The sequence below is a fragment of the Mytilus edulis genome, chromosome 11 (genome assembly GCF_963676685.1).
Source record: "Mytilus edulis chromosome 11, xbMytEdul2.2, whole genome shotgun sequence".
In the NCBI taxonomy this organism is placed as follows: domain Eukaryota; kingdom Metazoa; phylum Mollusca; class Bivalvia; order Mytilida; family Mytilidae; genus Mytilus; species Mytilus edulis.
Window position 1 is genome coordinate 40,875,402 of NC_092354.1, and position 12,918 is coordinate 40,888,319.

Here is a 12,918-nt window from a genome sequence, read left to right on the forward strand (position 1 = left end):
ACAAAAGAGATAATTTCAGCTTCCCAATTGTGAACTTTCCATTTCTATTTAGCAAAATTTGAGCAGCGCCTGCAGACGGAGTATATATCTCCCAATTGATAAGATATTCCCGGGCTTGTATTTCCTACCATGATTTCCTTGGTAGACGATTGCTACTCACAAGGAAGATATTAAACAAAGAGTTTCAAATGGTGAAGTTTAAATTATCCCTTGATAAATTTTACGGGAGCCATCACGAGTTGGTTGAACGTTATGGAATAACCGTTTCACAGATCATAACGCATATGTTACTTATGTCGTAATTACAATATCCTTTCCCTGTTCACGATTGTGACCTACCTAATTAGACTATTTACCAGATTTGTAATAACATAACCAACACGACGAGTGCCATAGGTTGAGCAGGATCTGCTTACCCTTCCGAAGCACCTGAGATCACCCAGATTTTTTGGTGGGGTTTGTATTGCTTAGTCTTTAGTTTTCTACGTTGTGTCTTCTGTACTATTACTTGTCTGTTTGTCTTTTTAATTTTAGCCATGGCGTAACGTTGTCAGTTTATTTTCTATCTATGAGTTTGACTCTCCCTCTGGTATGTTACGTCCCTCTTTCACATTTATTCATGGAAAAGGTTAAATCTACGATATTGGACTTTTAATATTTTAAATATATAAACACAAACATTAAAAACAAATTATAATTTGGGCCGTGTTCATATTTAGCTAACTCAGTGCAGTTTTAATTACGTTCCAAAAATCAATGTCTACATGCAGTTTAATTCTGGTATTCACTACATGCAGTCGATGAAGACATTGATTGGATTAAGTGTACACTAAACCCCGTATAGTGTATGTGGATTGCATTATGAATATTTAATGCAGGTTCAAATATTGAAAAAAAAGGATTATAGTTATATTATGGATAAAAGTTTTTACCTATTTATATGATAAAAATTATTCCAAAATTGCTCTAGTAAAATATGAAAAGCCTCGTGTACCATTTGATTTTAAGTGAAAGGGTGGATTGTTTGCCGATATCATATTCATTCTCTACCGTTTTTATAATAGTACTGTTTATTCATTAGGCGCGAAAATATTTTGACTGCTTATACAGAACTGTTTCTAGCAAAGTTCTGCTTTTTTGTTATATATTTTTCATTTTAACAGTTAGTTCGAGTTCACACTAATCATTTCCCAAATCACCTCATGGTTACTTTAGTCTTCTTTCGATCTACTTTCAAGGTAAACCCCTTGCTAAAGAGTGCCTGTGAGGAATGTAATAAGCAAAGTGTGTGATATTAAGCACGATGCCTTGATCTTACGCCGTAAATTACCTTTGCAACAACTAATTGTTTCATTGATTGTTGGTTACTAAACGTCCAGTGGCAAATAGTTCACGCATGTTTAGGACGAGAACAATTTAACAAAAAATACAATAAGTAGGTCTTGTAATTATAAAGGTCGAGGAAATTTGGACTGCCACTGGAAAAAGATGGTATATTGGATAGGGACTGAAATTTTGTCCTTCAACAGCCCACCTACGGACCCCTGAAAGAGTTGTTGCAATGGGTCTTAACGGGCAAAGATCTTGGCACATGAGGCATCGGATTAAACTTCCCTATTCTGATCGAATATGGCTGCAAACTTAATACATCCCGCAGAACCAAACGGACGCCCCACTTTTACAAATGTTTTATTGCCAACCGGAAGAAGACCAAGTGACCATATTTCTATTCCCCAGTAACCCTTGGGAAAACAACTGTTTGAAGGTTCTTTAGGTGGCCTGTTGAAAGACTAAATTTATGTCACTTTTTAATATAAGATCGTATTAAATGGGTCATATTTTGTTTAGTAAAAAAACGTTTAAAATATTAGAAATGCATATACTAATCTGAATCTACAAATGAATGTATTCCCTGGAGACGGCATTATTTCCAATCAAGAAACATAACAGAAGTCATATCATTTATAGTAATTAATTTGTAAATGCGAGTTGTACATAATGCAATGTTGACTTAAATTCCTTTGAATTCAGTTATTACTGTGGGTATCAATTTTTGTAGATTGAGAAAAAACTTGCATTTTCTTTGGCATCTGATTTCGTAGTCTTGTCATTCTCTGCATACAAAGCCTATTGAAAATATGTTCCAATGAATTCAAAGGAAATTGGTATTCAACGAATAATCATGATTCCACAAGACCTTCAGCTAAGTACCACTGACACATTTTAACTAATTCAAGATTACGTTTTGCAGGACCTGACTTTATAACTAGCTGTCGTGTGGTAGAGTGTGATAATAGTTGTTGCTTGTTACACAACAATGTCATAAGAAGTAATTGTTTTTGGGGTATTTCCCAATGATTTAATGTAAACCTAGGGGTCTTGTCGTGATACATTGTCAGAATTGCTACCTGTATGTGCAACAGTTGATAGTAACTGTTGTTGGTAATTCATAAAGTATCCAAACACCTGTTGTACATTACAATCACTATTGATTAAAATACCTACATGAACACCTGGTTGCGCAATATTTATACCGGTAGATGTAGATCGCCGTCTTGACTACTTATTATGATGTGCCTGTTTCTAATCCGAATGATTCGCCTCAGAGATCATCACCAGTTGTTAGGACTTCGGTGTACAATACTGCAACTGACTTCGAAAAATATGCATAGTTCATGAGTTTAATGTACCGGAATAACACTCGAAATTTTTCAATGATAGAATACTATCTATATTTTAATTCCGTCTGGTGGTGAAAGTTTCTTTGTTCACATTTTTTTTGTGTATTTTAGTCCTTCAATATGGTATTTCTCAATTAACATTAAAATGCCAAAAAAATGCATTTCGTTCAATTTCAGGCTTTGTTCATTAATATTTTCAATGCACACATCACCAGGGGAATACATAAATATAACAACATATTACCCGAATAAAACGTTTACACTTATATTTGGCAGTTTAGATGGAAATTTAATGCATTTTTTAAGATGTGATTCAAAAAGAGTATTTGACATTCGAGAGGACAAAATATATTATTTCGTTTATTGCATGCAAATCTTGATGGGCAAGGTCTAACGATTGTGTCAGAAACTCAAAAATATAAACATCACTTGTAACTTTTTTAGCTCACCTGGCCAGAAGGGCCAAGTGAGCTTTTCTCATCACTTTGCGTCCGTCGTCGTTAACTTTTACAAAAAATAAACCAAACTTGACCACAATCATTATTGGGGTTTCTAGTTTAAAAAATGTGTCCGATGACCCGGCCAACCAACCAAGATGGCCGCCATGACTAAACATAGAACATAGGGGTAAAATGCAGTTTTTGGCTTATAACTCAAAAACCAAAGCATTTACAGCAAATCTGACAGGGTGTAAAATTGTTTATCGGGTCAAGATCTATCTGCCCTGAAATGTTCAGATGAATCAGACAACCCGTTGGTGGGTTGCTGCCCCTGAATTGGTAATTTTAAGGAAATTTTGCGGTTTTTGGTTATTATTTTGAATATTATTATAGATAGAGATAAACTGTAAACAGCAATAATATTCAGCAAAGTAAGATTTACAAATAAGTCAACATGACCAAAATGGTCAGTTGACCTCTTTTTCTGAAATCTTAGTAATCTTTTACAAAAATCTCCTCTGAAACTACGGGGCTAAATTAATCTAAACTTGGTCACAATCATCTTTTGCGTATCTAGTTTGAAAAATGTGTCCAGTGACCTGGCCATTCAACCAAGTAGGCCGCCATGGCTAAAAATAGAACATAGGGGTAAAAGGCAGTTTTTGGCTTGTAACTCAAAAACCAAATCTGACGGGATTAAATTGTTTATCAAGTCAATATCGGACAACCGGTTGTTGGGTTGCTGCCCCTGAATTGGTAATTTTAAGGAAATTTTGCCGTTTTTTGTTATTATCTTGAATATTATTATAGATAGAGATAAACTGTTAACAGCAATAATGTACATCAAAATAAGACCTAAAAATAAGTCAACATGACCAAAATGGTCAATTGACCACCTAAGGAGTAATTATCCTTTATAGTCAATTTTTAACTATTTTCATAAAATTTGTAAATTTTTACTAACATTTTCCACTGAAACTATTGGGCCAAGTTCATTATAGATAAAGATAATTGTAAGCAGCAAGAATGTTCAGTAAAGTAAGATGTACAAACACTTCACCATCACCAAAACACAATTTTTGTCATGAATTTATCTGCTTCCTTTGTTTAATATTCACATAGACCAAGTTGAGCGACACAGGCTCTTTAGAGCCTCTTGTTTATTATGAAAATAAACTTATAACAGATACCTGGACTAATTTTGTTAATACGGCTGACGCGCGTTTCGTCTACCAAAGACTCATCAGTGACGCCCGAATCCCAAAAAATTAAAAAGGCCAAATAAAGTACGAAGTTGAAGATCATTGGGGACCAAAATTCCGAAAAGTTTTGCCAAATACAGCTACAGTATTAACTGCCAGAGGTAGAAAAGCCTTAGTATTTCAAAAATTCTAAATTTTGTAAACAGTTAATTTATAAATATAACCATATGAATGATAATTCATGTTAGCACAAAAACTGCTGACTACTGGGCTAAAACCAGCAGTGGATTCGATCCAGTGGTAGTAAATAAACTCATCATAGATACCAGAACTAAATGTTGTGTATACGCCAATCGCGCGTTTCATCTACAAAAGACTCATCAGTGACGCTCGGATCTGGAAATTTCATGTCCGTCAATCAGCTCCAGCATTTATTTTTTTTCTCCACATTGAATTTGATATTTTCGATATGATTATGTACCTTTTCTATGATTAGTTATTTTATTTTGATGTTTTTAAGTGTGCTTTTATTATATATAGTAGTTTTTGCTTGTTTTTTTTGTTGATTTTTTTTTTGTTGTTGTTGATTTTTTTTTGACTTTTTATAAAAGTCCTGTAAAATTTACTTCTTTTAGTCCCAAAGGAGAACATAGTGACAATTTGTTAACGATAACAACTATATGTGGGTCTTTAACACGGAGCATTGTCTTACACCAAACAGTAAGCTTTAAAGGGCCACACAGATGGCTAGTGTAAAACCATTCAAACAGAAAAAAATAACGGTCTAATCTATATAAAAACGAGAAACACATCAAACAAACGACAATCACTTAACACAGTACCTCAGTTTAAATCATTTTATTATTGTGTGCATGAAAAATATATATGTGAGGATATGTTACTAAATATATAAGAAGATTAGGTATGAGTGATGGTGAAACAACTCTCCATCCAAGTCACAATTTGTAAAAGAAAACCAATACAGGTCAAAGTACGGTGTTCAACATAGAGCAATCGCTCATACCGAACAACAGACCATTAAGTACCCTAACAATGACTAGTGTAAAACCATTCACAAAAGAAGACATCGGTCTAATTTACACAGAAAAATAAAATTATGAATCACTTAAACAAACGACAGTTACGAAACATTAAATTCCTGACAGATGTCAACGAATGCAGCAGGTTTAAACTATTTAATAGGTGCCATTCTTCAACCCTTATATGAATATTGTAACATCATAACAAACATGTAGACTGATACACTATACAATATCAATTGACATTGCTTAACTCATTCAAAAGACATATGAACAAAAACAAGTGGACATACACTGAAATAATGCAGAGTTCTCGAAGAAATACTACGGATCATTGCTTCTACTAATTGTGTCAGTGTGTTTCTCTGTCCTATATGTTCCCCCATTTATTTGTATTGTAGTTTTGTCATGTAATGTTGTCATTTTTAAAATGTTATATTTAACATTGCCATAAAAGCGGGAGGTTTGGAATGCCACAAAACCAGGTTCAACCCACCATTTTTTTTCTTGAAATGTCCTGTAAGAAGTCAGGTAAATGGCCAGTTTTATATTATTGTTCGTTTCTGTGTGTGTTACATTTTAATGTTGTGTTTCTGCTGTGTCGTCGATCCCTTGCTGTGTCGTTGATCCCTCTTATATTTGATGCGTTTCCCTCAGTTTTCGTTCTCTCTATCGATTTATGAGTTTCGAACAGCGGTATACTACTGTTACCTTTATTTTGCAAATTTTGGTGGCCAAATACATCGGACCACGGTAACTCTGTGAATATGTATGTTACATCCATGTTTTTTTCCGTATTCAACCTGATTTGAATAAAACAAAAGATTTTAATGATTACAGATGTTTGTTTTCTTTTATTTGAATATATGTATCAGTAAACACACATATATTTCAGGAGAGAAGTACACAACAAACACACAGTTAATCATGTTTAGTCGTATTCATATGGTAGAGTTAGTGTTCCATCTTTATTTTTTTTCTATTTTCGGCTATTATTTCAAGTTATTAATTGTTTGAAGCTAAAATTTAGTCAGACGAATGTGTCTTGCTGTTGTGAAATATATAAAGTATCTGAAGAGAATGGTTCTAGCTTCAAAGCCAGTCGGTCCTTGTTAAAGTTTTTTATACAATCTCGTTACATTTATTTATCTATTTATGAAATGCACATTTATACTCCTAGGGGTTGCAGGCATATACAAACAATACAATACAAATACATATATATATACACAATGGAAAAATTAAAATATTAAAATTTATATATGAAGTGTTAAAACAGTAATATTTAAGCAGGTGTTGTGTCACTCCGCTCAGTGCAAATGACTTTTAATGAACGGAAAAGTAAGCTGCATAATATCAAATGAAGATATAATTAATTGTAATCTATCTGCTTCAGACAATTTAAAGTATTCTGGACATATATTAATCATATCTTTTTTAAACTGAATACGTAAAGATTTATTAATTTTACAGTTTAAGAAAAAGTGGGTTTCATCTTCCACCTCTTTTATATTACAATGTTAACATATTTTATTTTCTCTTTGAAAAACAACTCATTGTCTAAGCTCCTCTCAATCTTTTCTTTTCATATGAAAATATGACATGGAACCTTAAGTTATACGAATAAATGAATCAAGGTATAACAAGGTTTCTCCTCACAGTTAGAAAAAGGAAACAGGATACTATACAATTGTTTTAAGATTTCAGGTGTAGTAGAAACTAATGTAAAAACATCTAAAACATGCTAATAAATAACAACACTTTGTGATTTAATTTTGAGCTACATTTTTTTTAAGCAATTACTCAATTACTTAAGCGAAACTTTAAATAATTTGTATTTCACAAACAAATTTCTTCTTTTCAGAACAAGGGTCATTTTGTAACATTTTATGTTGATCAAGGCCTCGGAAACGCAAGCGACCGCATGACGCATCACTTGTGACGTTAACGTCGAGAAGGTTATTTGGTATTCCGAGTGCATTCTTGAAAGGTTCGCCAGTCATCCATACTGAGTTGTTCAAGCCAATCCAATGACCACCCGGGAAAGCTGTAATTATTAAATTGGAAATACATCAAACGTATCGATGACAACTGAAATGCGAAAACTATATACGATGGTTCATTTTATAACAGTACCAGGAAAAATATTGAAGTGATGCCTTTTGTGCTTATTATGAGTTCATGGTAGCTTATTATACATTTGATATGTTTTTATTTAGTGTTTTATTAATCATTATGCTCTTAAATTGGCATTATCACGGCATTTATATAGTCAACAAGTGTTTCTCGTCTTTTAATAGACAAACAAGTGTTATAATATCGCAAGCATTGATTCGAGTTTTAACAAATAATATATGGAAGCTTTAGCGACCATTTTTTATATTCCAAACTAAGTACATATACAGCAAATAGTTTAAGACATTAAACAATTATTGCGTTTATTCAGGAATTTCTTTTGTCGTATGTCGTTGCTTAAACATATACTGTTTACAGTAATTTTTGCTTTAGATAATATAATATTTAGTTTCACCTTAAAAAGTCTATGTTGCCTTGGTATAATACAATTACGGGAAAGTAAATAATCTCATGATCATTTCGCCGAAGAAAGAAAGAAAAGAAAATCGAAAATAAATTGACAACGCCATGGCTAAAAATGAAAAAGACAAACAACAGTACCCATGACACAACATAGAAAACAAATGAAATAGCAACACGAACTCTAAAAACTATAGAAACTCCGCATAAATTTAAAAAAGGGGAATTGACATATACACTTATTGCTTTCAACAAACGGTGATGTTTCTCGCTGCATTGCAGACTTATTAATTGCCTTTGCCTGTTGTGTGCTTTAAGGTCGTGATAGTTTTGTTTTTACACATTCCTCTTTTTTATTCTCAAGTTTATTAAAATCAAAGTATGTGAAACACATAATACCTTCTAAATAGTTGAAAACAAATCGCCATTTCTCTAGAGAAGGAATGGAAATAAGATCACCACCGTCTTGTTTACATCTTGCACGTGCATCCAGCCATGTCGTACTATCCCCGAACTCATTTATACACAATTTGGTGTGTCTATCAAAGTCGTAGCCAGCGATACAATCTAAAACATAACAAAAGACAGGATAAGAAAAAAAAGACAATCTAAATTTGGTCTTAACAAAAAGTGATGCGCACCCGTACACCTTATCACCGTAACTGTATTTCCAAATGTGTTTCCCGAAGATGTGAACGTAAAATAAGTTTATGACATCACTAACAGAAAATTGACTGATTAGTAGTTCAGTGTCACAAAATGTTATGTTAGTTTGTCAGATTCCAAAATCACCATATCACTGTAAATTTTGAGCTTTGAAAGACAGTGAAACCTGGCTAGACCGAATCCTGCATAAATAGAAAACCTGTATAAACCAAACATGTTCTTACAGGTTGCATTTCTGTAAATATTGACAATGCAATTTCCCATAGGAACCCCTTTTACGGCTAAAACTGTACAACTTTTACTATGAAGTTTTGAAAAAATCTTATCCTAGAATTGAAAGTTCATATGCACCACAATTTTTTTTCAAAGGTCAAAATATAGGGCTGTGAGGCATATTTTCCTGAACTTCTCAGAGTTTAAACTAACACCTAACACTAATTTTCTTAACTACCCTACCTCCAATGAAAGGTTACCACATATTTCAATGTAAACAATGTGCATATGTATATTTACTGGTAACATTCACAAGTTATGTCTCTGTGAGATGGAACACAGAGAGCATAACTGGGAACCAGTATGTAAACAAAGTTAATTTTGTAAGAATATTCAAGATCTCCCCAAAAGAGGCGTGTTTGAGAAACAGCTGTATTTACAAAGTGCAACCTACATACAGTCATATCAAATTGTATGCAATGTGAATATTATAAAACCGAACAAAATCTTAAATCCCGAGGAGGTTCGGCTTAAACTGGTTTCACTGTATTTGCTTTTCAGCGATTCTGATGACGTTCAAACAAGAATATCGCATCGGCCGCCTGAACTTTCAGTAATGTGATATCATTTTGTAAAAAAATATCAGTGATGTAAATAGTTTGTTAGAGATATCATGGTAAAAATGTAATACGGGTAGCTTTGAATTTAATGCAAATGTATATAAAGGCAACAGTAGTATACCGCTGTTCAAAGTCATAAATCCATGGACAAAAAACAAAATCTGGGTAACAAACTAAAACTGAGGGAAACGTATTAAATATAAGAGGAGAACAACAACACATCACTACAATGTAACACACACAGAAACGGACCAAGCATCAGACAAAATCCCACGAGAATAACAAATAAAACATCAAAACCAAATACATGAATTTGGGATAGACAAGTACCGTGACACGTCTTATCGCAATGTGAATTTACACTCAAATATAAGAGAAAACAAACGACGCAACGTTAAAATGTAACACAAACAGAAACGAACTATAATATAACAATGGCCATATTCCTGACTTGGTACAGGACATTTTTAAAGGAAAAAATGGTGGGTTGAACCTGGTTTTGTGGCATGCCAAACCTCCCTCTTTTATAGCCATGTAAAATATAACATTAAAATGACAATTCAACACCACAGGACTACAATATAAATAAATTGGAGAACACAATTGACAGAGAAACACACGAAAAACAGCCAACAAAAGGCAAAAAGTTCAAAATTTTAATACGCCAGAAGTGCATTTTGTCCACACAAGATTTACTAGTGACGCCCAGATACAAAAGTTTGAAAGCCGAAACAAGCACAAAGTCGAACAGCATCGAGGACCAAAAGATCAAAAAAGTTGTGCATAACGCGTTTTTATTTAATTTTTTAAATAACTAACAGTGCAAATGTAATACGGTGATTTTAATTACTAGTTCTTGTGATCATTACAAGTTTATTGTATCTGAAAACAAAACAAAATTGTGACAGATTTCTAAAATTGTTGATCAACGTTTTTCATTTGTAAGAAAGTAGAACACGCCCTTTATCTATTTATGAAATTAAGTTCATAACTTTTCCATCTGCCTTACCAATTGTTGGCAGTCAGATGTGGAAAAGTACAGTATAACGTTGTGATTAAATAATGTTTCACTGATAAAATCAGCCAACACAAATTCCCGAGTGGTTCATTTTATGAAATCTAACATTGGTATGTAATAAAACAAAATAATATTTGCATGACTCTTTAAAGATTCTTGGATAATAATTCGATACGTCATACAGTTCAAAAAAGATCATTGAACATCGCAATATCTATATACATGTAGTTTTGCAAAATACTATCAAGTAACCATTTAACTTCAAGGAAAGGATTAATTGAATTTCGTCTACGTCTGACTTTATTTAACTTTTCGGCGCTATCAATCAAACTATCTATTATACTAAAATAACGAGGTCCAATTTGTCAGCCGTCATGGGGTAAAAACGACAAATCAAAGAATTCAACTTTATGTATAGCTAATATAGGACAATGGTGTTGAAAAACATTACACCACTCCGGACCATTTTGTTTTCCCCAGAATTAATATTGCCAATAATTAACCAGTTTCGAGTCGAATCCGATACCAATAGTATATTCACATGTTACCTATACCTTATTTGTACGTTCCGCATCTGACAGGAGCACCACCAAACGGTGTATTTAGGAGTTGCTATATACACAGGTCATAATCACAGGGATGACTTTACTATATTCTATCATTGTCACATTGTTTCCTATTGTAGTATTTTAATCAGTATGACTTTGACTTTGATGAGATGACAATACAAATACTAAAAATCTAGGCTTAAATAAGGCGTATAGGTAGTTTCCAATTTGTAATCAGGCATGAAGCAAATCAGAAAAACAAAGTATTCAACTTCATTTATAACTAATATTGGACAGTGCTGTTGATAAAAAATTACTCCATTCCAGGTCCTATTGTTTTTCAAATAATTAATATTACCAAAAATTTATAAGTTCTAGGTCGACGGTTTCAAACAGAAAGATTTTGAAAGAAGAGAAAACTGTGCCTCTTATAATCAGCATGACTTTATCAGATGACAATATCAATACTAAATATCCAGGCTAAAATAAGGCTTACACGAAGTTATATACTTTAATTCAGTCACGGACCAGCGATTTCACGGGTGTGCTATAGTATTTTCAAAATTTAAAACTATCAAGTATGGACAAATATTGATTTAGACTAGATCAAAATATATTTTGTCATTTGCTTGAAAACACTACTTATTCATCAACTTTGAGATAGGTACATATTTTTAGAACCTCTTTTTTTAAATTTAAACGTTCGTTCCTTAAACAACGCTAGTTTAATATAAGAGACAACGAATCACTTAACCGATAAAATACATAATGATTTGTAATGGGACGACTTCAAAAGTTCAATGTAGAATAAAAGAACTGAATACATATAGTTTTTTCATTGACCCCCTAAAAAATGATTGACCAATTAGGATATATATAAAATCGATGTCAATTAAAAATAAATTGCAACAATTTTACCCCACCCCCAAACTATTTTAATTAAGTTTTTCATCCTTCATTGATTTTTTTATGTCGTCCCTAGTGTGTGTGTGCTTACCAACATGTGCTTCAAAAAACATAATTGCTTGTGCTGTATCGATGGTTGTCGTTGGAACATCAGACGAGATATAATCCGACTGTAACATACACCTCTGTGTATCAGACTCGAATACAAATCTGGAGCAGTTATTATACTCATCAAGTAAACATTGCATGGTACAATCAGACAGTGAGGAATGATCTATCACACTATACACGCATTGTTCTAGTAAATAACTTATTGTCCCTGCTATAAATGTAAATTCGCCATTTCCTAATGTACAGCCATACAACATTGCCAATTGCCAGACTTTAAATGTTCTGATAAATACTTTTAATAACATGTTTAAAGCCTTTTCTTTGATTCAAAATTTAAAATTAATGCTGTTATATCTTACACAGTTATTTATTATAGCGTATTGAACTATTTTTTCTGAATGACAGTTGCGCATACATTGACCGTTTCGGAATCTAAAGGAATAATTGGGAATTTCATTGTTCGTACCCAGAATAACATAACGTCACGCCATTGGTTGAATTTCTTTTGTTTATGACATTTTTAATCAATCACGACGCTCTGGTGTACACTTTTGAAATTATTATGCATTAAATTCTGAAACGGATAATTGTCCAAATGAGTTTTTGCTTTTAGTTATATTTGTTTACATGATACAACTACTCCAAGTGTTTTAACTTTTTTCAGAGACAATTTAATATATTTTAAATACTTTTAAACGTCAAATATAATAAGCAAACATGCATTACAATGTTTTTAAAAACTATTGACCTACAAGATTCAGTGAAAAGGGTGTAACTGTTACATCCATACACATAACCGGAAAGTTTTACTATTGACAGACATTAACGTTAAATGAACTTGGGTAAACCAAATATTGTATATGTTTTAAGTTATGTTTAAATAGTATATCTACTATTAAATTGCATTAACATTTTTATAAAAGTAATCGTTAAATATT

General features: G+C 32.7%; 1 protein-coding gene across 1 annotated transcript; it reads right to left on the minus strand.

The window, feature by feature from the left end:
* Nucleotides 1-6,264: 6,264 nt before the first annotated feature.
* Nucleotides 6,265-12,530, minus strand: LOC139494846 (uncharacterized). The gene is made up of 3 exons (XM_071283009.1): nucleotides 11,961-12,530; nucleotides 8,298-8,465; nucleotides 6,265-7,410 (listed from the first exon to the last, which is right to left on the minus strand). Exons 1-3 carry the CDS (start codon nucleotides 12,283-12,285, stop codon nucleotides 7,187-7,189), a joined length of 717 nt encoding a protein of 238 aa, XP_071139110.1. The 5' UTR covers nucleotides 12,286-12,530; the 3' UTR covers nucleotides 6,265-7,186.
* Between the last annotated feature and the right edge of the window lie 388 nt (nucleotides 12,531-12,918).